Source organism: Pongo pygmaeus, chromosome 4 (genome assembly GCF_028885625.2).
Source record: "Pongo pygmaeus isolate AG05252 chromosome 4, NHGRI_mPonPyg2-v2.0_pri, whole genome shotgun sequence".
NCBI lineage: Eukaryota > Metazoa > Chordata > Mammalia > Primates > Hominidae > Pongo > Pongo pygmaeus.
In genome coordinates this window covers 9,206,926-9,233,387 of record NC_072377.2, presented here as the reverse complement: position 1 = coordinate 9,233,387, position 26,462 = coordinate 9,206,926, and the positions used below count along the sequence as shown (strand labels likewise).

Below are 26,462 nucleotides of genomic sequence, written 5' to 3'. Positions count from 1 at the left end.
TGATACAATTTCACAAATTTCTTTTACATATCTGACAATATGCTAGATTTTGTGAGAATTTTTTGGAATTATTATGTCAACCCTGAAAGTAAAGCAGCATACCATATCCGTTGTTCAGATGAAGAAATGGCAGCTCATATTTCTGGTGTCCTGCTCAAGGTTGCATAGCTACTGCGACATGAGACCTGGGTCAGAGCCAAGACTGCCCCAGGCCCATGTTGTGTTACTGGTTCTTTCTACTGCCACTGGTACAATGAGGACCACCCATTCAGCGGTCAGATTTCAGCTGAAGGAGCTGCTGGATTGCACTCTTCATGTGTGCAACTGAGAGGCAGAGCTGGTCAGTACCCAGACAGGCAAAAGCCAGGTCTCCTGAGAGATGCTCACCCCTCCTTCACATTAGCCTGTTCCTCATTCTGCTTGCTGTCAGACTGGATCAAGCAAACATGAAGGAGGTTTTGTACTCTGTTTTTCCAAAGCTTTCTAAGCTGAGTCTCCATTCTCTGGTTGTTCTTAAGGAGATCCTGGGACCTCAGGCGTCGGGGTTTGGGAGTGGTGACAAGAACCTCACCGTACTGACCGCACGCATGTGTTGTGACTGATTGGAACACAGCATTGTTCCCTTGGAAAGTTATTTTAAAAGATCAATATTTCAAAATTATATTTGAGTGAAGTTTGACCTCAAAGACAAGCAAAAAAATTGTGTTTTGATGTTAGCATTTTTTTTAGCACAGCCATTTCATACATAGAGTGAGAAAATCATGCAAAAGACAAAGCTAATTCATTGGAATTGGTGGAGATCTCTGGGGATGTAGAGTGCCAGAGAAACTGCACGATTCACGCATATCCTTTTTCATTTTAGGCCTTATTGACCACATCTGTGTATAAGTTGCATAAAGTGAGTTCACATTCACTAATTTCTGAGGAATTTGGGGATCTGGGAAGGCCCAGATATGAGTACCATGGGTAACAGGGGAAGACAGGAAAGCTGACCCCATCCTGTGGGCCAGGCCATGCACCTGGCTCATGGTCCAGTATCATCATGTGGTCTTTAAAGTGGGAAAAGGCTGGAAATGGTGACTCACACCTGTAATTCCTGCACTTCTTGAGGCTGAGGCAGGAGGATTGCTTGAGGCCAGGAATTCAAGCCTAGCTTGGGGAACATGGTGAGACCCATCTCTACAATGAATAAATTAATTAAGTGGAAAAAGTCTCCATGAGGAGGCACAGGATGGAGCAGCCAAGAGCAGCCACTCACTGACTTCCTGCCTGGTGTAAACACCAATGCGAAGTCAGAACCTGCTACCCTATGAGCTCTGGCCAAGAGCTCATAGGGTTTCCACCTCTGTAATTCAGGAGGAAAAGAGAAGCCACAGGACCTGTGCTCTAATGAGCTTGTCTAGAAATCAGGTTGTTATTTTCTCCCAGAAGAAAATGTTATAGCCCTCCAAGTAGTATGACTGATTGTACCTTTTCAAGGCTAAGAAAAGAACAGCTTAGAGTTGTGATAATGGGAGGGCCGCTGATTTGGACCCTTTTTTTTTTTTCTTTTTTTTTTTTTGTTCTGTTTTTGAGACAAGTCTCACTCTGTTACCCAGGCTAGAGTGCAGTGGTGTGATCTCACCTCACTGCAACCTCCATCTTCCGGGTTCAAGTGATTCTCCTGCCTCAGCCTCCCTAGTAGTTGAGACTACAGGCGTGCACCACCAGGTCTGGCTAAATTTTGTATTTTTAGTAGAGACAGGGTTTCGCCATGTTGGCCAGGCTGGTCTTGAACTCCTGACATCAAGTGATCCACCCACCTCGGCCTCCCAAAGTGCTGGGATTACAGGCATAGGGCACCACGCCCGGCCCTGATGTGGACTTTTAAAGTCATTTTAAGGACTGTGCGTTGAGTAGATCAGCATGTTGGCAAACTTTCTTTGCAAAGGACCAGAGAGAAACTGTTCCAGGCTGCACAGGTGTCCAGTCTCTGTTGCAACTCCTCAGCTCTTCCCTTGCAGTGTGAAAGCAGCCATAGACCATAATGAATGGGTAGATGTGTGGGTCAAGCAAGGCTGATGGATTTGTCTGTTGAGAAAAGTGTGATCCACTTTTAGATCCAGACAGTTTATTACTTAGCCAAAAAAAAGAGCAGAAAATGAGGCTACTCGCCACAACCCTTGTCCCACAGGATGACATCAAAACAAAAGGGGCAGCTGGGCATGGTGGCTCACACTTGTAATCCCAGCACTTTGGGAGGCTGAGGAGGGCAGATCACTTGAGGTCAGGAGTTCGAGACCAGCCTGGCCAACATGGCAAAACCCCGTCTCTACTAAAAGTACAAAAATTAGCTGGACATGGTAGTGCATGCCTGAAATCACAACTACTTGGGAGGCTGAGCAAGAGAATTGCTTGAACCCGGGAGGCAGAGATTGCAGTGAGCTGAGATCACACCACTGCACTCCAGCCTGGATGACAGAGTGAGACTCTGTCTCAAAAACAAAACAAAACAAAACGGCCAGGTGACAGTGCAGCGGGAGAACTAAGGCACTGCGCTCTCAGGAGCCCGTTCCATGCTGTAGCCCGGCAGTTTTAGAGCCTAAAGCTGTATCCTAGTGCGGGTGTACGCGGGGGCAGAAAGCCTTACACCTCACCACAACCTGGAAAGCAATGAGAAGCTCCTGACAGCCTTCCTGGGACATAGGGATGAGGGAGGAATGGTTTTGCAGCAGTTCCTCATAATCCTCCCATGTTCCAGGATCAGGGAGGATCCTGGGGCCAAAGCTTAGGTCACCTGTGAGTAAGCCTTGCCCTGTGGCCTCTGTGCACTCATGAGCAGTTACCAGAGAGGGACATTCCCCAGTTCTGTGTTTCAGGAAAAGTTTAGGTGGCTGTATGAATTTGGCCACAGGCTGTGTGGTTTGCTGACCCCTAAGTTAGATTATCATCTGCCTTTTGAATAAATGAATGTCCCTTAATAACCCTAATTTATAAAATTAGATATTACATTTATCAAATGAGTTATTAAATTACATAGGTTAATCAGTATCCTAATATTTTCTGAACATCATGGACTTTTCTACCCTTTGGATGCTTACTCACACAATCTTAATTTTTTATTTAACATTCATTGAAAGAGTGTGCACTTAATCTTTAATCATAGAACAGAAAGTAGACTGCAAATTCCTGCATGCCAGCACAGGCTTCATTCAAGCTGTGGGAATATGAGCTCCCAAAGACTGGGCTTCCTCTGTGCTTCTTGTTTCAATGAAGCCCCCAGCCTGGTATCCAGCTCAAAAAAGGGTCAGTAAATATGATATTTGTTAAATTAACAAATGGACCTTCTGCCTCTCCCTTATCTGCTAATTTACTTCATACCTTGAAAAGAAGCAAAATTCTTGTGACAAAATAAAATTCCTTTACAGAAAAATGTGGCGATATCACACAGTAGCAAAAGGATTGAAAGCCTTTGGGCCTTAGGTGGTTTTTTGTTTGTTTGTTTGTTTTTGTTTTTTTGGCTTGTTTTATTTTTGCTTGATGAACTAATTGGGGGAAAGGAGAGAAAATCTGGGAACTGGAAGAATTATAGCTTACATATAAAAGAGTCACACCTTTTAAATTGTGCCTTATAAAACTAGCGGGAAAGATGGACCATTAAGAAAAAGACATTGGGCAGGACATGGTGGCTCATTCCTATAATCCCAGCACTTTGGGAGGCTGACCCGGGTGGATCAAGAGGTCAGGAGTTCGAGACTAGCCTGGCCAACATGGTGAAACCCTGTCTCTACTAAAAATACAAACATTAGCTGGGCATGGTGGCGCATGCCTGTAAAACCAGCTACTCCGAGGCTGAGGCAGGAGAATCACTTAAACCCAGGAGGCGGAGATTGCAGCGCACTCCAGCCTGGGTGACAGAGCAAGACTGTCTAGGAAAAAAAGAAAAAGAAAAGGAAAAAGACATTGGCTCCATTGAGTGAACTGGTATTTGGGTGTTCTTAATGCAGTTAGCGTTTAATAGTATCATTTAGTTAAATAAATTAACACCTCATCAAAAAATTAGTATGGAAATTAGATTACTACAGGACGTTTATTGCTCTAAAGGTCAAAGTTTTAAAAGGCGGAGTTAATAGGTTGACACCTTTCTTAATTAAATATTCCCTAAAGACAGCATCTGCCAATGGGAAAAGCATACAATGTGTATAGAGAAATTGCAGGGTCTCCACGTGGTCTCCCAGCCAGACAACCTTACTCATTTGGTCATTAATCAAATAAACATTCAGGAGGACATTTTGACATGTACCCATTTTACAAAGTAAATATTATCCCCTCAGAATGAATTTAATATTTGCCAAATCTCAAAGTCTTGAGTTTTTGTTTGCGCTGGCATTGGTTTAACCTCTAGAGAATGTGGATTTTTTGTAATTAATTCCTTTATATTATATTTATTGAACTTAATACATGCCAAACACCAAGTGAGGCCCTGCATACAGGATGATGAATGAGGCATCCCTGACCCTGCCTTCAGAGGACTCAGAGTGTAATAAGAAGTTCTGGTGTAAGTAAAATCACCTGCTATCATGGAACTGAGCCAAAGGACCTTGGCGTTACCTTAGAATTTATTCCAAAATCGATGTATCTTTAAAGTCTGATCCTGGAATACACTAGGACCTAATCTCCTCACCTAATGTTCCTCTCCAATTATTTTTTAAAGCTATATCTGTATCATAACCAGTGTTCTAATTTTCAATTTCCAGTAGTAAGGGAATTAATCACCACTTATGATACACGCTTTCAACGACTGTTCTCTGATTGAGTTATTCTGAAGCCATTAAGCGACACCTATGAAGACATCTGTATGATACAACAAAAATGTAATAAAGCACAGCAACATTATATGGATGCCACCATTAAATCTGTTTTTAAAAATAGAGAAATGGCAGAAAGTAAATGCACCGAGTTTTTGTTGGTGCTGGTCTAACAAAAGTGGTAAGTGCTAATTAGGACAGTGAGGAAGACACGATAAGAGGGGTTCCAAGGTAGGCTTGGGCTGGAGCACAGCGTATTCCAGTGTTGTCGTAAGGTAACATCCTCAGACCCTGGGCAGGGTGGGTAAGAACCCATCAACACGTGAAACTGCTTTACTAAGAGAATGTGTCCTTGGTCTCTAAATGGCAATGTGTGTTTTCAACAGTCAGTTGGGTAAAGTTTGAAAATCTATTACCAACTGTTTGTACTTCAGTTGAGAAACACAACTAAGGGAGATCAGAAAGAAAAAGTTTCCTTCTTGGCCAGGCACAGTGGCTCACACCTGTAATCCCAGCACTTTGGGAGGCCAAGGAGGGTGGATTGCTTGAGGTCAAGAGTTCGAGACTAGTCTTGTCAACATGGTGAAACCCCATCTCTGCTAAAAATACAAAAAAAAAAAAAAGCTGGGTGTGGTGGCAGGCGCCTGTAATCTCAGCTACTTGGGAGGCTGAGGCAGGGGAATTGCTTGAACCAGGGAGGTGGAGTTTTCAGTGAGCCGAGATTGCACCACTACACTCCAGTCTGGGCGACAGAGACTCCATCTAAAAAAAAAAAGTTTTCTTCTTTAATATCTACTCCACAGGCTTCCTGTTTTTGAGCTCTCAAATTTAAAGTTATGTAAGAATTCCATAGGAAAGCTTGAGCTGCCACCACTTCTTGGCTCCAGACCCCTGCACCTGAGTTATTCTAAATAAGAGCACCTGGGCTTCTCCTAAGATTTTTATTTGCTGCATAGTCCAGTGAATTCTTAAGGAAATAACTATTCTCATATGTTTGCAAAACAGCTTGCCTATGGAAAGAGCATGAGCTTTGCATTCAGGCGGTTCTGGATGGGGCTTTTGTGTGTGTGTGACCAGAAGCCAGTTACTCAAATTCTTTGTATCTCATTTCTCAACCCTGTTTCCATAGGAGTGTGTTATTGGAGATAAAGAGAGAGAGGCTATGTTAGGGGTCTGGTACATAATAAGAATTCAACACAAGATAGTTCCTTTCCTGTTTTAATACTATACTCAGTTCGTGCAGGTCCTTCGGAGCTGGCATTGCCTGTGAGTGGTCTTTTACACTTTCTGCACGCTATGTTGAAGGCTGGGCTTCAAAGTCTCCCTCTGTCCTAGATGTAAGTCAAAATAAAAAGTGAATGAACAAACAAGAAAGAAAAGGAAAAAATAAAAGTAAAAAGGACAGACTGCTTTTGTATGTGTAGTTTGCCTTCTTTGCCCACATATGCTTTGCATGGTCTCTGTACTAAACTGAAGGTAAACTGACCAGCCAATCATTTGCTGCTCTGCCTTCAAACAACTTCACGTTGTCTGAGAGGAGGATTCTTCTCCTTTCATTCAATTGTTATCTGACTCTGTCGGGGCAAATCAACAGTTCATGAGACTCTAGCATGACCACATGATGTGGCTGGGTGAGTGATGTCAGCATGGCCTCATCCAAGCAGTGGGAGCATCTGTCCATGGATTTGCAATAATTCCCGGTCTCGAGTGAACATGTCTCTGTCCACACAAGAGCAACTGGGATTCAGGCACTGATGAAGGCTACACAGGGCCAAGTGTGAAGAGAGCCAGGTGCTTGCCTTCAACACTGTCACCGGCTGCCCAGCAGTCATGAGGGCACCAGAGAATCCACATTCAAGGCAGACCCCACACTTGCTGTAACTACCCGCCGAGAGGGACAAATGTTCTTTCTGAGGGGTGGGCTGTACTGCACAGAAGGGTTCCTTGGCATTGAACCTCTTCCACTCAATTGCGGTCAAACTGTTAAGTTAGGTGAATTATAAGAAAACAGAATAATACATATTTTCCCCTCTGGACTTACTCCCCTTTAAGGTTTTGAGTAAAAATTAAAATGTATTACTTGACACCTTCTGCATTCTTCAGGCATAATTGTTGACCCTTAAACCCTATTTCACAGAAGTGTTTCTCTTGAAAAAGAAAAACATGTTATATAGCAAATAAGTAATCGTGTCTTCATTTTAAATCTTAATTAGCCAAGAGGAGAGGACACTGGGGGAGGGTGAGCTTTGGAGGTACCTATAATTATGCCTACTTATAGAATAGAGAATGTGGAATACCAATGGTGTGGGCTTCTCCCTGAATGAAGTGACCAGTAATTATTTTCTTTTCTTCTTGAGCACATAGACACAGCTTTTTCTGGTTGCCATTCCTGGTGAGTTACTTCCATATCGCGGAATCATGGAAGGTTTATGTTGGGCCATGGAAACACCCTGTGCCCCCTTTGTCCTGGTTTTGGTCCCCTGGTACAATCCTAGCCATGGAAGAGGCTGCCTTTCTTGGCTTTGTCCTGGAGGCAATCTTGGCCTTTCTAGAAAGACTTTATATTTGTTCTAGAGAAAAGTTTACAATGATTGAAGCCCACAAGGAGGTCAAGATAAACAGCTCAGGATTCAGTGCTTAAAGAGGGAGTGGAATGGGGTCTCTGCATCAGGTCAGAAACCAAAGCTGGCAAACCAAGTTAATCTCAAGTCCTAGATCCAGGAAGAACTTTTGACTTGCTTATTTCAAATGTGCTCTATCTGATCCCATCACTATTTTTTTAAATTATCAATTTTCCTGAAACACTTCACTGTAAAATGTGTTATCAATCTTGTTCAATTTTTAAACAGATTTTTCAGGAAAATTGAAATGTTATATTTGCCTATTAAGGTTTTAACTAAGAGAACATTTGCTTAGTATGCTTAGCGTTAGTGCCAGTATGAGTCAATTATTTAAATTTAATATTAAGTGCAAAATGAAATGTAAAAAACAGCCATTGTATTTTATCAGTGTTATTTAATATTAAGCTGAGTAGTTTTTAATACATGAAAAGTATTAAAAGTTAGTCACTAATTGAAATCGGGTACATTAATTTCACCTAAAAATCATAGCATGTAATGTGAATTGTTATTGGACTTAGTATTTTCAATATGGAATGTTTTCAACTACCTCAGAAGTCCATAGTGTATAATAACTTGAAATTGTGCTTAGGGACTAATTATAACAACTGTATGCATCTCCATCTCAAAAAAACCTTTTTTATATACTATCTAGCACGATATAACTCTCCAAACAGCCCTGTGAATAGGTATTTTTGTTCCAGTTTTGCAGAAGAGGAAAACGAAGAAAATGTATGTTCTAGTTGGATTTACCAATTGAAGGATCTGTGGATGTCTCAGGAAGGTTATTGTCCACTTGGAATTTTCTTCAGTCTTATTTTTAGTAAGATAATTTGTTTGTTTGTTTGTTTGTTTGAGATGGAGTCTCACTCTGTCACCCAGGCTGGAATGCAGTGGCACGATCTCAGCTCACTGCAGCCTCTGCCTCTGAGATTCAAGTGATTCTCCTGCCTCAGCCTCCCAACATGGCATGTGCCACCATGCCCGGCTAATTTTTGTATTTTTAGTAGAGACAGGGTCTCACCATGTTGACCAAACTGGTCTTGAACTCCTGACCTCAAATGATCTACCCACCTTTAGCTCCCAAAGTGTTGGGATTACAGGTGTGAGCCACCGTGCCTGGCCAGGTATTTTTCATTGCAGCTCTTAAAGTAAAAGAATAGCTTATGAAGTATATGGTAACATGGTGCTTAGGAATGAGACAGATTTTCATAGGAATTAGGGAAGGGATAATTCATAGGCAGGTTGATCACTACCACAATCACTGTAATGATAATAGAAATTAATATTGATGTTTGAAGTGTGGCTCTTGCACAGTATTTGGGAAGCACTTTAAAGTATGCAACACTTGCAAGGAAACCCTCAATCTTTAGTGCGGCCCAAGGACTCTGCCCATTTCTCTCCTCAAGCTTCAGCCCAAGTCCAGCCTCCATTTTACCAGTTCTTCAAACTCTCCAAGTTCTCTCCCTGCTGAGTGCTTTTCCCAAACTGATCTCTCTGCAAAAAGGTTCTGTTCTTGCTGGCTCCTATCAAATGGGTCACTTCTGTTCATCCCATTTGTTCCAGTCCCTACATATCCTCTCACCCAAGGCTCACCCACCCATCGAAGTGGGAATTCACCGGACTCTTATGGCCCTTTGAATTCTTCCTTTGCAACTGGTTGTTGATATTTATCATGTAACTATTTAATATTTACTTTCTTAACCAAATGGTAAGTTCTTGGAGCTCAGTGACAGTGTCTGTTTGCCATGGTACACCCAGCACTTTCAAAGTTGACTTCATAGCAAGTGTTCATAAGTATGTGCTGAATCAATACATGATTGAAACACTTTTAAAATCCCATGTTTAAGAATACATTTTATATTAACAAAATGGCAAAAATTCTTCATATCAAAAATAAACTGACCTAATGATAATTAGTGTGACAGTGACAAGCCACATAAAGTCATCACTGATACTTAGATAATCTAATAGGCACGACGAATTGTACTCAGTAATAAATCTCAACTTTTCAGAAATACAGTGAAAATATTTTAATGAATAAACTTCTTTTTCTGTTACTCCAACTAACAAAAAACATAATTGCAAATTTTTTAAATGTAAAGAAATAATTTAGATATATGTTGATGTTATCGTCATGTGGAAAGGAAAGTAGACATTTATCCTGCTTTTTAGAATTAAGGCCTGTCTCCAAATATACGTTATCTCTAAAAAATACCCTCAATAAGTGTGTTTTTGAAAAAAATTAAACCTTCGGATTTTGACTAACATTTTTATCTAAATTCAGATACTTTCAAATACCAGGGTAATATGTAAAATGAGAATAGTGTAAGGTCATTAACACATTATGGAAATTTTAAAATTGAATGTTGATAATTATATTTGAACAGAATATATTTATGGGGTACAAAATGATGCTATGACATATGTTTACAATTTGGAATAATTAAATCAAGCTAAAACTTTTATTAAAAATATTTATCACACAAGGAAAAACATTTTCAAAGTGGAATACAGAAAAGCCACTTTCACAATGGCTGCATTAATTGGAAACCCATGATTTTCCACAGTTTCTTAAAGTGATCCAGCTTCCAAAAATAAAATTGTGTAATAGATTTTCTTAAGACATAATTTAGAATAAAGGTAGATATCATCAGAATTTTGCCCATGGTGTAAAATATTTTGCATGAGGAAATTATTTTTAAATATACATGGTATTTTATTGAATGGGCATTTGTGTTTGTAAAGACATTTTAACATTTTAAAGGATAAGTGTAATGTTAAGAACATGCAGAACCATTGGCATTATCAGAAGAAAGAGATGTTATTACATGCAGCTTTCCATTTAAAACAGCTTGAAATACTTCCCTCTAACACTGTGGCATTGTTTTAAGTCTCCAAGCAGCTTTGCATGGGAAGTCTGGGGTAAACGTAGGGAGTCCGTGGAATTTTTCCCTTTTTGGAGGTTTAATTTTACCTACTTGTCACGTTGCTTTAATAAGAAACACGAAAAGGAATGCAGGCCTTTTGAATGATCTCTAAGTGTAGCCTTGCTACACTTTTGCTCTGTGTAAAGAATCATGCGTAGAGAATTCCCGTATGTGATATACACTATGTTATTTTGTCAATAAAAGAATTACTCTCAGGTTTGCCATAGGAGCCGCAAATATAAATATGTCACTTTTGGCTAGTTTAGTAAGATGAGGACACTCTCAGATCCGATCTCATTGGCATAGCCAGGTGAGGTGACAGCAAGGAGCAGAACGACTCTTAGCACTCGCCCCACCCAGGTCTGTCTCATGAGTTGCACTTGAAGGGTCTCCAGATTTCCAGCAACTTCCTCTGGGTATTTTTCTATGGAACAACACTGCACATGCAAAGTTACTCAGGAAGAAATTGCTGACCCCTGGATAATAAGTGCACATGTTTCATGGTCTTAGTCATTGGTTGTGATAGTTTATTCTCATCTTTTCTATTCCCTGCACAAAAAAGCATTATTAAATCAATTGTGCATCTTGAGAATTGAGAAAATTTTTATGTGTTTTCTACAATAAAAACACAGGTTCAAGTTTTATTCAATGAAACTGACCATTGAAATATTTTTTTATTTAAAATAGTACATTATTGGGAATCATATTCCCACAGCTAGAGATTTTAAAATGCTTATGCTCACACTCTCTGTTATAAACTTGTAGTATTTGAAAAGGATGTCATTTGAATAACAGGAAAAGAAACCATACTCACATCTATTACTCTTCCTCTAACACCTGAATTTGTTTGTTTTGTGTGGGGTTTGAGATGTTTAGATTTTTAAATATGTATTTGTGATTTTTTATTTTGTTTGTTTGTTTATGAGGAGGAGAAAAATACATTTCAAATGGATAAAGGATAGGGAGCCAAAGAAATGATAGCTTAGAAGAATCAGAAGGAATTGGGGCAGTGATGTTTCTATAATCTTTAATCTTTCTATTAAGTTCGATGTTTAATCTTTAAGTTGGGAAGATTTAAGTGAGAAAGATCTTAACATGGAACACATATTAAATGCTATAAAGGAAAGTGTTCATAAGTTTTTCCGCATAAAACTTTATAACATGTATATCTCAAGAAAAAAATGTCAAACAGGGAAAATATTACTCAGAGAGGGCTGCATTTTAATGCAAAAATAATCCCTTCCAGTGACCATGTAATAAAATGAATGACTTATGAAAGAGATCAAATCAGGAATTGGATATGGATAAGAAGTTTACACATGGAAAATGCAAATGTTTAAAAAGTATATTCATCTATGCTAAGCCTTAAGCTAAGACACAACTGAAAGAAATGAAAACAGACAATTGAGAAATTCTATTTTTTTCATATACCAGCTTTCTGAAAGACTTACCCTCTGGGTGAGTTAAAAAATATGGTAACATCCAGTGTGTAACAGGGTGAGGCAGCAGAGGCACTCCCATGTTGTTGGTTGGTCCAAATTTAATAATGCCCATAACTTTTGACACAACAGTTACATGAATACAATTTTATCATATAGAAAACCCATATAAAAATGAGCACTGCAGCCTTGCTTTTAAAGGGTAAAGTTAATAATTTGAAAGGGGAAATTTACACTGCTAGTGGGAATGTAGACTAGTACAACTAATATGGAAAACAGTGTGGAGATTCCTTAAAGAACTAAAAGTAGAACGATCATTTGATCCAGCAATCCCACTACTGGGTATCTATCCAGAGGAAAAGTCATTACATGAAAAAAGGCACTTGCACATGCATGTTTATAGCAGCACAATTCACAATTGCAAAAATGTGGAACCAACCCAAATGCCCATCAATCAAGGAGTGGTTGAAGAAACTGTGATACATATATATGATGAAATACTACTCAGCCATAAAAAGGAATAAATTAACAGCAACCTGGATGAGATTGGAGACTATTATTCTAAGTGAAGTAACTCAGGAATAGAAAAGCAACATCGCAGGTTCTCACTCATAAGTGGAAGCTAAGCTATGAGGATGCAAAGGCATAAGAATGACACAATGGACTTTGGGGACTCAGGGGCAAAGGGTAGGAAGGGAGTGAGGGATAAAAGACCACAAATTGGATGCAGTGGATATTGTATACTGCTTGGGTGATGGGTGCACCAAAATCTCATAAATCACCACAAAAGTACTCATGTAACAAAACACCACCTGTTCCCCAATAACCTATGGAAATAAAAAATTGAAAATAAAATAAATAAAATGAAGGGGAAATTTAAATAAATGTTGGTTCATCAAAGAAATGGAGCACTATACAGCTGTTAAAGGGAGTAAGGTAGAGCTATATTTATTGACAAGAATAGCGCCATAATATATTATTGGTTGTAGAAAGCAAAATGTGAAACAGCGTGTACAATCACATTTGTGTGTATTACATATCATTATTATATAAAACATATATTTGCCTATAAACAATAACAAAATACATATGTGTATATATAGATATGTGCACACAAGCATGCTTATATGTGTGGATAAAATATCTGCAGAATATGTGAGTCAGTATAGACAGTACTTACTACTAGGGAAATAGGCTTTCCCCCTGTCCTTTATAACTGCCTTGTTTGTATTTTTGAATGGAAGTCATGTCTGCATATGGTCACATATCAAGGAGTTTTAATGAGGTTATAGGAACAGGTAATAGTTTCATACCTTTTTGTACCCCAACCTAGCCCTACTTCTGAGAAACAGCTTTTTAAATCATTTGCACTTTTTTAGGTAATTAATAAATGATAATTGTATAATAACTTACATAATATCAGTAGATTTATCAACTGTAAACATATCTTCCCTAACTGTGCAGCCTTCACATCGATCTTTCCCTCATTCAGTTTCTTCATTTCAAAGCGAGAATCAATGTAGTGCCTAATTGAGGTACTGTATTTATAAGGTTGTCATGGGGTTTAAATGACCAAATGTAAGTCACATTCTTAGAACAGAGCTTTATATATGATTAATACATTTGGTGTGCTAACAATGATTATTTTTTATTATAAATATGAACAACTCATCATTACTTACTTATGCTACCTCCCTGCCGACAGGGTTGATGGTTAAGCCATGGTTTCTGGTCCTACCAGATTTCTAGTCCTTGACTAGTTTGTAACAGGTCCTCCCTCACTGTAAGTACTATCCTGCCTCTAAGAGGGGTCATTAGCACCTGCACGCTGGCATTGCCTCTCTTTCCTCACATCTGCTTCCTGCCCCTCCGACGACTTGTCCATTCACAGAATTCTCAGGTTCAATGTCCTGTGTGCTCATGACATTATCTTCTGTATATTCCTGGCTCCATCGCTATCATCTCTGTCTTCTTCCTCCCTCATTTACCTTTGCTTGTCTTTATAATGTAAAGGCCACAGCCTTCATCTAATAATGCCCATGTAGTGTATGAACTCTTTCATTTAGACAAAGTTAAAAAGAAGATATCCGCCATCTACAATACTTCTGATATCATATGTAGGATATTATAGACACAACTATGTGAAATTACTATTAAATTGAAAATTTTAATACATTTAAGCTACAGTAAACAAATGAAAGATGCTCCTATTTTTTGAGTTTAAACTATTCATGTTGAAGAATTTTGGATGTATCTGCATGTCGTTGGGCTAATTTCTCAGATTTTCTGTGTCTCAGTTTTCTCATAAATAAAGTGGTGGTATTAACAATGATGATTATGGTGATGGTAACGGTAAATAAAGTGAAAATAACACCTGCCTATCAAATCATTTAAGCGTCTGCATGCTATGATAGTTTGTATTACATTTAATATGATAGTAGGTGTTCAACAAATAATACCTGTTGTAAAGAGGAGGAGGGATAATGGTGGCCGTAGTGGTGATAACAGCTATATTGTTTTTGAACATTGTAGAATCTTGATTTTAGCACTATTTATGACAGCAAAATGCTCGTGTTGGCTCATCTTTAGTCATCCGTCGTGTATGTTAGATTAAAACATAGATTTTTCAAAATGTCTGTGTGAATGATTTAATATTAGGTACTTACTGGAGTGTGCAGATAGCTGTGTTCTCCAGTGTGCAGCCTAAATAAATACCCATCGGGCTTCATATCTAAGAAATCCCATACCTCTCCACCAAGGGACAGGTTTGCCTTGTCTTGTGTATCTTATCTTGGGTAAAGCGACCTTTCTGTTGACCATTTGGTGTGTGTTTCCAGCACCTGCATTGGGGCCCAGGACCCTTACTGTGGCTGGGACGTGGTGATGAAGAAATGCACAAGCCTGGAGGAGAGCCTGAGCATGACACAGTGGGAACAGAGCATCTCTGCATGTCCGGTGAGTGCCCACCTTTTCCATCCTCTGAAAATGCGGCCCATGGGAGCCATGTTCCCCTGGCGATCCTCAATCACACTGTCACGCTGTCTGCACCTTTTCATATGAGAACCTTTTTTGCAAACCCAGTCTGTCCTCTCTTGGATCACTTGGCTCTTGGCTTGCACAGGGCCACATGGAATGCTGTTATAGGTTTTTTGTCTGTTCGAAGAGAAATGTCTTCAGAGAAAACTGTGTTGATTTGATAATGGAGTTTACGGTTTCTGTTTTATTCTTGGATTTTTTTTTCCCCTCCAGAGTTTGGTGTGGACTATTTTGCCCCTTATAGCACTAATAAAACAGGAACTTCCACACCCATAAATTTCTTTTGGGAGATATAATTCCAGGGGCTGACATAAGGAAAGATGAGAAAAGAGTAAACTAAAGGATATTACTTTTACCTTCATGTGGGACCAACCCGTAGATCCTGTTCAAGGTCACAGGAAGGTCTGGAAGAAACAGCCTAGTGTGAGTTCCCGTAGAGGACTCTGTGGAATGAGGAGAAACTCACCTGTATTGAGAGCCAGACTGAATCCAAGAAAAGCACATTTCATGCTTTCCTTTGCTGATGTATTTGTGTGGGTCCACATTTATAGGAACCAGTACTTAGAATATTTTTTGCTTTTTTTGTTTGTTTGTTTTTGGAGGATTTTTGGCCTTTAGAACATTTCATCCAATCATCTCAAATTCTCTTATGGGTTCTCATAGAATATGAACAACAGCTATTAACTTCCACATAGTGGAAAAGTCATAAGTCAGGTTGCCTTCACAAAACTGCTGATCTCTGCCCATCAGTTCTGCTGTATCTCTGCAAGACAGAGGTGTGGCACATTCAGTGTGTAAACTCCTTGCTGTTTCTTCCATGCTTTAGAGCTGCGAAGGCATCGCAACAGTCAGCCTGTTTCCCACCAAAGAACGTACCCTTTCTGTTATCTCAACCACATATTCATGAAGCCTGTCCTTCAGCTTGAAAGTCGGAAAACCAGACAGGATGAAGCAATGAAGTCTGGGGCTGTTCAAATCAGTGTCATTTCCCAAATGTTGGCACTGAATCAAGGGGCCTTCACTGTAACAGTGTGTGCATCACCACATCTAGGCTCTGGAAAGCTTCCTAGTAGGATTAGCTATGAGTCCTCGTGATTATTTAACTTCAGATCTATTATTTTAGTAGCCAATTTTTCTGCAAAATCCCTTTAAAATGGTTAGAAAAATGCCATTGTTTGTTCTAAGTCCCTTCCTATTTCTGAAGAATACTAAGAGCACAAGGGTGCTCATCTTTCATTCTTTGCAGCTTGATAAAACATAATGTTTAATACCTGAAATGTGGTTCCAAACACAGACATACACTTTGGAAGAATCAGCAGATTTTCTTGTAGATCTTTGGTCTTGCATTTTTAATCGTGAAAAAGGCACAAGATAATAGCTGTGTTTCTTAAGTAACAAGGCCATTGTCTAGGACCCAGAGTTGTTTTAGCATATATCTGAGAGATACTAATTATCTAATTATTAGTATCTGTAATGGGAGCTTCCCAGCAGGCAGCATGCCCCCATGGGACCCTCAGAGAGGCCTTTCCCTCCATGCTCTAGCGTTTGTGGGCTGGAGTTCATGGGCTAGAAATACACACCCACGCACTTGGTTTATAATGAATGTATGTATTGTATATGTCTTTAGTCATTAAATAGCGAGTTGGCTGGGTGCAGTGGCTCATGCCTGTAAACCCAGCACTTTAGGAGGCTGAGACAGGAGGATTGCTTGAGGCCAAGAGTTTGAGACCAGCCTAGGCAACATAGTGAGGCCCTGACTCTACAGAAAAGTAAAATAATTTAATTAGGCATGATGGTGCATACGTGTAGTTCCAGCTACTCTGGTGGCTGATATGGAAGGACTGCTTGAGCCTAGGAGTTTGAGGCTGTAGTGAACCAAGATCATGCCACTTGTATTAGTCTGCTTTCACACTGCTATAAAGAAATACTTAGAACGGAGGGATAGAGATTTAATTGACTCACAGTTCTGCATGGCAGAGGAGGCCTCAGGAAACTTACAATCATGGGACAAAGTGAAGAAGCAAGCACGCACCTTCTTCACAAGTCAGCAGGAGAGAGAGTTCAGGAGAAACTCACTTTTAAACCATCAGATCTCATGAGAACTCCCTTACTATCAGGAAAACAGAAAGGGGGAACCACCCCCATGATTCAATCACCTCCCACTAGGTTCCTCCCTTGACATGTGGGGATTACAGTTTGAGATGAGATTTAGGTGGGGACATAGAGCCAAATCATATCACCACTGCACTCCAGCCTGGGCAACAGAACAAGACTTGTCTCAAAAAAAAGAAAGAAAGAAAAGGAAAGATTTAATATTTAAGAAGTGAAGAGAGGGTGGTCACTAAAGTTGTTTCCTGCTACTGAGAGGACCTGAGGTCCTTGTTGCCTTCTGACCTTACTTGAGTTTTTAACAAGTAAGGTCAGAAGATAACAAGGATCTGCCATGGTGTCAAGGCTGCCTCCTCTACCATCTCTGCTTTCAAAAATAAAGCTGAGATGTGATATCTGGCTCTCAGTCAGCAAAACACTCATTACAAAGTCTGCTTCTTCTGATGACAGGGTATTTCATTACACAAAACTATCCCTGTCACCCCACCCAATGTATTTCATCACATATCAAGATACACTTTGGATAAGTTAAGCATATACAAAGAAGGCAACAAAAGACAATCAATTATGTCATTTTGAGCAAAACACAGGAAAGGAAACCATATATATTTCTGGGTTATATAGGCTACCATTTTGAAAATGAGAAATTCATATTATCTAACTATACATCTCTTTCTAAAAATCTATCTCTTGGAGATGACCTAGATGTAAATGATTTGCATTAATATAGAGCAGTATTAACTTAGAGAGGTATTTAAAAAAACTATTGAAATGTATTTTTCTTCCATGTTATTTTTTAACTGAAATGGAACAAGGGCTTAATTTTATTGGGCAAGTCTATCATATATAATCATTTCTGATATGCCACTGGTTGTGATGTGTACCACTGCTTTATATGTCGCTAAGAAACAACAATAACAAAAAACACTCTCATGGACTGCAAGATGCCAGTTTATTTTAGAGATGGTAAAATACAAAAAAAGCAGAGGGAAGTTTGCAATCAGTAAACACTTTTACCTACCTCTACATATATAGATTATAGAGGTATGTATCTCTATCCAAAGGAAATTAAGCTTTATAAGCTGAGGGATTTTTGAATGAGACCAAATATCTTATACCTCATGTAAAAGTGCAAGCTGCATAATGAAAGACAGGAGCTCCTGTTACATTGAGTGCAATAAGAGTTACAGGAATATTGATGATGGTGAGTCAACCTCAGACCCTCTTGTATGTGACCCTACCAAGTAAACCTTCACAAACCTTGGATCAATGACATAGCACAACTGAGTTTCCCAAAGTTAGTGTTCTAGTCAAACTTCATGCAGTGGCTGTGACTTATGTCTGTCTTAGACCATTTATGTTGCTACAATAGAATACCTAAGGCTGAGTGATTTAAATTGGACAGAAATTTATTTCACATCGTCTTGAAGGCTGGTAATCTAAGATCAAGATACCGCTACTTAGTCTGGTGAGGGGCTTCTTGCAGTGTCCCACCTAGAAGAAGGTGGAAGGGCAAGAGAGAGCCAACTTTCTTTGTCACAACTGAATCCATTCCTGAGGTAGGAGCCCTCTTGACCTAATCACCTCTTCAAGGTTCCACTTCTTAATTGTATCACACTGGCAACACCTGAATTTGGAAGGAGCACATTCAGGCCATGGCAGTGGCTTAAATCCTCTGCTATCCAGAGAGTTTGAATTGGATAAGGGACCCCCAAGAAAGCTTTCTAGGGAATTAGGGACTTAAAGAAGACTTATTTTCTACAGAGGGATCCCTATTTAAAAATGTTTATGGGTTTCTATAGTCCAGATGACAGGGCAATAGTTTACTGACATATTGATTAATGCTCTGTTTGTGTATAAAATTGTAATTGAAAACATTACTCTCAGTTTAAGAGATTTGAAATGCATCAGTAAAATCCAAATTGGCATATCTAGACTGATTAGAATAATATATATGTCCTGCATAAATCATAATGTTGTTTAACAAGGGTAGCATAGTCTTAGGAATCTACTTGAGCTTTATTTATGCATGAATACCATCCACACCCTTTGTGGATACATGATGACCAGGGTACCATATGATGTAATGAGTCCCTATTCCAAAATGCATCATGTATTATAGTTTGCATGTTCACTCCCCACAAATATGATGTTGAAATGTGATCCCCAGTGTTGGAGTTGGGACCTGGTGGGAGGTGTTTGGGTCATGGGGGCGAATCTCTCATGAATGGCTGGATTCCCTCTCTGCAGTAATGACTGCATTCTTGCTCTATTGCTCACATGAGAGTTGTTGTTGTTGTTGTTGTTGTTGTTTGTTCGTTTTTTTGTTTTTTTGTTTTTGAGACAGAGTCTTGCCCTGTCGCCCAGGCTGGAGTGCAGTTGCGCGATCTTGGCTCACTGCAGCTTCCACCTCCTGGGTTCATGCCATTCTCCTGCCTCAGCCTCCCGAGTAGCTGGGACTACAGGCACCCACGACCACACCCGGCTAATTTTTTGTATTTTTAGTAGAGATGGGGTTTCACCATGTTAGCCCAGATGGTCTCAATCTCCCGAACCTCGTGATCCACCCGCCTCGGCCTCCCAAAGTGCTGGGATTACAGGCGTGAGCCACTGCGCCCGGCCAAGAGTTGGTTGTTTTAAAGACCCTAGCATCTCTCACTCTCTCTCTCACCATGTGACACATCTGCTCCCCTTTCACCTTCTGCCATAATTGTAAGTTTTGTGGGACCCTCACCAGAGGCAGATGCCAGCACTATGCTTCTTGGCCAGTCTGCAAAACTGTGACCAAAATGAACCTCTTTTCTTTATAAATTACCCAGCCTCAGGTGTTCCTTTACAGAAATGCAAAATGGGCTATACATCATGTAATAACTAACAAGATACAAAGAGCAAATAAACACCTAGGGGTCTCTTAATAACAGGATTCTTCTCAATGCCATTATGTAGTTAGTGTCTTTAGAATAAAAGGGGATTTTAGCGATGATCAAGCCCAGAGCCCTCTTTTAGATGGGAGTAACATAGACTACAGTCTAAGGGATTTATCAAATGTTCTAAAACTGCACTGGGAAAGAAACCAGGATTTAAATTCAACATTTTTGACATTATCCCTAATCTTCAGGATAATGCCCTTCTAAGCTCTCAATGTCTTCCCAAAGCAGGGGTGACACAGTCGTCACCAACAGATGATGCTTACAGAGCAGGTGAGAGATTATTTTTGAATTTTGTGACAGAATCTTAATATAATAGAAAGAAAAGAGAACTAAGGTTTACTTGAGTGTCTAGAACATGTGCTCAGTGCCATGTGAGGCAACTTTCAATGGATTGTCTCATTTAATGTTCACTGTGATCCCAAGGGATGGACATTTTTGCTTCCATTTTATAAATGGAAGAGGTGGGGCTTGGAGGTATTAGATAACTATTGCCGCAGTCTACCCATCCTATCAGAGGCTGCACAGTGCTTCAGCTTAGTTCTTTTTGGAGGCACTGCATTTCCTGTGTAACTCATTTGCAGAGATAGACTTAGGGATGATACTTAGTTGATATCATAGCACGAGACAAGCTTTGCCGAGGAGCATATCTAACATTCTGTTTTGTTACATTCTATGGCAAAATGTACATGAAAATTTTAAAAAGGAAGATTTTTTTTAACTTTTGAAACTATCAGAATAGAAAAATAAGACTTCAATTAAGTCATGAAACAATAGTGGTTGGAATACAGTAAGAATCTAAAGATGTGCTCCAGGGACCTCTGCACTCACCAAATGCATCTACATCCTTGGTCAGTTGAAATTAATGAAATGGACATGAACAAATGAAATATAGGATTGCAGATGGTGCTTGGTAACAAAAATTGCATCTTCCTTAGCTAGCACTTGGAAACCTGCTATTTCCTAGGTGAAGGGAAATTTGCTGTTACAGAGTAGGGGGTAAAATTACTTGAAGCTAATTTCTTTGAGACTCTCACCAAAGAAGGATCTGCAAATTACTTTACAGAATGAAGTGATTGACATCGTAGACTCTGGACTGGCTTGTTTGATTCTTGGGTCTTTTACAACCAGAGTGACTTTGAGCAACTTACTTATCCTATCTCAGACTGTTTCATATCTGTAAAATGGGCTGTAGGTGCTACAGATGTGTTGAAGATTCAAGGAGTTAATACATGTAAAGCAAGCACAGTGCCTGGCACACATGCAACTACCACTACATGGTATATGTCTTGCTAAGGTCTAATGTTTAATATTAAATAGTATAATACACATACCCCTAATAGAAAGTTGCATTGCAGAAATCTAGAAGATAGCACAACCACAGATAATTTATTCTAGATATATGTCTGATGTCTGTTTAAGGAAGCCTAAAAAATATAAAAATACCTATTCATATGAAAAAGTAAAGCCACAGAACTTACATTGTTATTCATGGATCTGCTTTCTAGGCAGATTCTTACATGAATATACTCAGGGTCAAAATGAGCAAGTGCTTAAATGCAACACAGAGAACCTGCACCCAAAGTCCCATGTACTTTTCTAAGGATTGCAAGTTCTCATTCTGAAATGTAGTAGAACCAACTACAGTGACCCTGGATTGAAAACGCTGCCCTTAAAGTCTTCAGCTACTCCAGCCATGGCCAGAAACTGAATCTCACATTCTTACCCTGCCAAAGTGCAATTGCTGTGTGCTCTCACTATGATTTGTCCAATGCAGTTCCTTTTCTTTCCAGGGTTTGGTAACTGTTTCTGCTCTATTTTATTTGCCTCTTTCCTCTTCATTCTTCCATTAGCCGTCACTTAATTCAAGTTCTTCCTCTCTTTTCCTGTGCCTTTCTTATAAGCTCTTCTTTTCTGATTCATATATTTGGAAAGAGAACATTTATAGCATCTCTTTGCTTAAGACCCTACTAACTCATGCTAGGCCAGACGAACAAAGAATGTCTGGTGCAGTGGTTCTGAATCAGGAAAAAAGTTGCCCCCAGGGTCATTTAGCAATCTCTGGAGACATTTTGGGTTGTCACATCTGGGGGTGGTAGGGCACTGGCATCCAGTGGGTGGAGGCCAGGGGTGTCACTAAACATCCTGTTATGCACAGGGCAGCCCCTACAACAAATTATCCAGCCCAAATGCCAATAGTGCCAATGTGGAGAAACTCTGGGGCAGTGGAGAAAAGGAAGACCAGTGCTTCAAATTACATCTTCCAAATAACTAGCTAGGGAATCTTTGGGATATTATCAAATTCATGTGAATCTTAGTTTAATTTTATGAAATATTAATATTATGAAAATAGCATAAAGAGATTAAATCATATAGACTGCATATGCCTAATGGTAATTAAATTTCCTGTGAATAGGGCCTAATAAAGGACTATTTTCATCCTGTGGTACATCGTGAGGCAGCAGTTTCAGGGCTGATTCTGCTGTTGAATTCAGGCAGGACAGCAGATGAGCAAGTCTTTGATTCCCTAGGCCTTCTCCTCTTGCTCACAAGAAGGCAGTAGGATTGCCAAGTATCATATTCACCTGTAACCGTGTCCAAAGCAGGAAGGAAGAGAAGGAGCAGAGAAAGCTTCCTCCTCTTCATTTGAAAGAAAATAGTTTCTAGAAACCTCTTGCAGTGTCCTCTTGAGTCTCATTGGCCAGAACTGGGTCACATGTCAGTTTCTAGACCCAGCACTGGCCCAACTGAAGGGGTTGCCATGATTGGATTATAGCCTAGTCAGGATTCAACCCTGGCCTCAGATATGTCCTGTTTGAGGTTCAGAAGTGTGGCCAGTGGTGCCAGCCCAACTCACCATAGATTCCTCCTCCCTCTGCTCCACCTCACAATGGTGAGGAATAATTCCCATAATGAATGCAAATCCCCTTTTTTTCAAAGTACTTTCTTCATAAAAATCCATTTACCTTGGCTGGTGTCCCTACCTTAGCCTCTTTGGAAAAGTGGAAATTCTCAGGCTCCCTCCAGGACAGGAGATTATTTTAAGGAATCACATGGACTGGAACTCTGAATGATTTCTGTTTCCATCTTTATTCGGTTGTCGTCATCATATTGTACTTCCTTCTGGCCTCACAGTCTTAGATATTTCTATTGTCTATATCATCATGAGTTTAGGATTTCCTCATGACCTCTTAGAGCTCAGGAGATCCTAGGAACCTCCCTGCTCATTCCCTTTGTATTTTAGGTGAGAAAATGGAGACTAAAGGGGCTTGGAAAGACTCTTCTTTGCCTCAACTTCTTTAATCTGTCGCAATTCTGCCATCTCAAATGTTTCCGATTAATACTAGGGGGATTTATAAACCTTCAGAAAAAATCACAAATGCATCTGCTTCATGAAAGGGACGTATGTGCAAATAAACCCCCAAACACAGAAGGACCCAAGAAACCAAAGAGTGAGGCAGACAAAGTCAGTTTGTCGGTACAGGGTGAGTTTATTGGGAACTTACAGAGAGAAATATGCTCTTGGGAAGCTGCAGGACAGGTAGATCTCCATGCCATTATTCCTAGGGCTTGTGTGCCATAGGGAAAGGGTATACATGCTTCAGAGGGAATGCCTAGGAATTTGCTGAAGGGCAGGGTTTGTGGTAAGTACATGCTCTTACACAAGGAACAACATGTAAACTGGAAATCGTAGAGGCATTCCCAGAACTGGGGTTAATCAGAAGTCAACATGGTGGATTAGCATCTAAGATAGAACTGCTTTGACCTCCATAGCATCCCAACCTGAATGACCCCTCACACCTTTGAAACAGCCTTTGCAGAATTAGAAGTGATGAGAGAATTCCAGTGTGAGTGATTCCATCTTGCTTTTAACATCGCAGGCTAAACTGTTTTGTGTAATTTTGTTTTGCATATAATAACACAGAGGCCAATGCCAAGATAACTGTGAGAGGAATTTAGTTTACAGTTAAATTTTGAGGCAAGGAAAACTTACCTCCCTGTCCTCATATTCAGAGACTGAAACTGTATTCATAATGATAAGGGCTTGAACTTTGCTGAAGAATAGGCATGAACAATGACCTGCTGACATTTAGCCTGCTTTTCTTTAAGCTGTTTACTACAGATTCAGGTAACCACGGGTCACAAGATTTATAACTTCTCTAACTACCCCTATAGATAACATTGCAGTTGTGAAACGTAAAGAAGTGGCCTTTGAGATATTTTTCAGATTTAGCACTTCAGCTGACCAAAAGCTGCCCCGTAGTCTGAGACCCCCTCTCAGGAACTGACTCAGCTGCCTGAAGGCAGTTTGAACACCCGTCATTTCATCAACTGTTTCGGTTCCCCAGCCCCAGCCTGCCAAAGTACCCTCAAAAACCCCTAGCCTCCGAATTCTCAGGGAGCCAGGCTTGAGGAGTTTCTCTCTGTTCTCCTCACTTGCCTGGCCCTGGAGTAATTCAGCTCTTTGCTGTCATTCCTGTTGTTCCCAGTGCATTTGGCTTTCTGAGCAGAGGGCAAGATGAACTCTTGGAGCCATTACAGCTTCATAAAGAAGTGAGGCAAAGGATGGACCAAATGTCCCAGAGAGCCTCTCAAACAGTCTCCCTCCCCACTCACTCTCTGCCTCAAGGGTCTGACCTTCCTCACATCCAATGTCTGATCCTCTCTCCCTTGTTGTCTTGTGGCCTTGGGCTCAGGTAATGAGAGGCATGGGCAGGAGGAATGAGACTGGGGTATAACTCCCTTACCCCCTTCAACTAACGATGTCTCCAGCCACCCTGTCCTCCCTCTCACCTGCGGGCTTAGGATGGTCACAGCTCCCGTGGTGGTGTCTGCTGGGGCCTTCAGCAGCCGTAGAAGGTTTCTTAGCTGAGCCCACACTGCAAAGAGTCAAAATAGTACAGACCTATATATTGTGTAACTATGATGCAAATATTCTGTCTGATCAGTTATTTCTTGAGGCTGGCTCTATGAACAAGAGACGTGCTTTTTACAGTCAAAACAATACTAGCAATGTTTGCACAGCAAGCGGGAGTCTGGATGTTAAAGCAGGCGAGGATGTGTTAGCATAGGAACTGCGTTTGCCCACAGTGAACGTGACTGTCCACTTCTTATCCACTGACACAGGAGTCCTTTGGCTGGAGACAGAGGGAGGGCTGATAAAAAGGTGAAAGGAGAATGTTGAAAATCCCAAATGGTAGGGTCTTTGCCTCTTTAACAACAGAATCTTCTATATTAGTGGCTTGAGTCACGTCATGCAAGGCTTGGTTCTCCAGGAAAACACTATGGTCTTCAGGGAACCTCATGATCAGAGTAGGCACTGTCTTTTCATCTTAGCCAATAAGGAGGCCACCGGGACCTTGGAAATGGGGATATTTTCCTCTTGGGTAGGATCCAATGTATCACTTAGAATTGCTCTAACAGAAAACCAAATGCTGCATGTTCTGACTCATAAATGGGAGTTGAACAATGAGAACACATGGGCACAGGGAGGGGAACATCACACATCGGGACCTGTCAGAGGGTGGGGGAAAGGGGAGGGAGAGCATTAGGACAAATACCTAATGCATGTGGAGTTTAAAACCTAGATGATGGGTTGATAGATGCAGCAAACCACCATGGCCCATATATACCTATGTAACAAACTTGCATATTTGGCACATATATCCCAGAACTTAAAGTAAAATTTACAAAAAGAAAAGAAAAGAATTGCTCTAACAGATGGTGCAGCTCCATTCCGTCCCTTTTGCTACAGTTTCTTACATAAATAGCCAGGTATGGAAGGAAATTCCCAATCCCATCCACCTTACTGGATAGAAAATGTTAGAGGGTTGGTTAGAAAAGAGGGATAGTCATAATTATAGCAATTGGATTTGGTTAACCAGTCATGTCAAAAACAACAAACACTTTTCATGTTAGTTCCTATTGTATTTGGGTCAATGATGAATCAAAAGTAAAGTTTGCCTATGTTTTTACTCACAAAATATGGTGTCAGTATTATTCTGAAATGGCGAAGTATGGGTATAGTGTGTAACCCGAAGAGAATGAACTGTATGGTACATAGAGTTGTTTCCTGTGAGTTGTTTCATGTGAGGACGATGAGTCTTTCCAATGGTAGTAGATAGTTCTGGAAGAGAACTCTGGCAGAGGAGGAGGGGTGCAGCTGGCTGCAGAGGGCAAGGTGAAAGCATGTGGTTCACTCATCACCAAAGGTCTTCCTTGGTCAGATTTTCTCAAGGATGCTTAAATTTCCATATTAATATCAGGAGGTTTGGAGGCCGTGCACGGTGGCCCATGCCTGTAATCCCAGCACTTTGAGAGGACAAGGGGAGCTAATTATTTGAGGTCAGGAGTTCCAGACCAGACTGGCCAACATGGTGAAACCGTGTCTCTACTAAAAATATAAAAATTAGCTGGTGTGGTGGCATGTGCCTGTAGTCTCAGCTACTCGGGAGACTGAGGCACGAGAATCATTTGAACCTGGGAGGTGGAGGTTGCAGTGAGCCAAGATTACACCACTGCACTCCAGCCTGGGCAACAGAGTGAGACTCCATCTCAAAAACAACAACAACCAAAACAGGAGGCTTAGACTTAGACCTTCTTCCCATTGCTTTTC

General features: G+C 40.4%; 1 protein-coding gene across 5 annotated transcripts in view; it reads left to right on the top strand.

Moving 5' to 3' along the window:
* The window catches only part of SEMA5A (semaphorin 5A), a 516,751-nt gene that overhangs the window by 403,208 nt on the left and 87,081 nt on the right, over positions 1-26,462 (top strand). For all 5 annotated transcript variants that reach the window (XM_054488673.2, XM_063664657.1, XM_063664656.1 and 2 more), the window contains one exon: positions 14,612-14,729. In XM_054488673.2, coding sequence (XP_054344648.1) covers positions 14,612-14,729 — 118 coding nt within the window. The remainder of the gene's footprint in view (positions 1-14,611; positions 14,730-26,462) is intronic.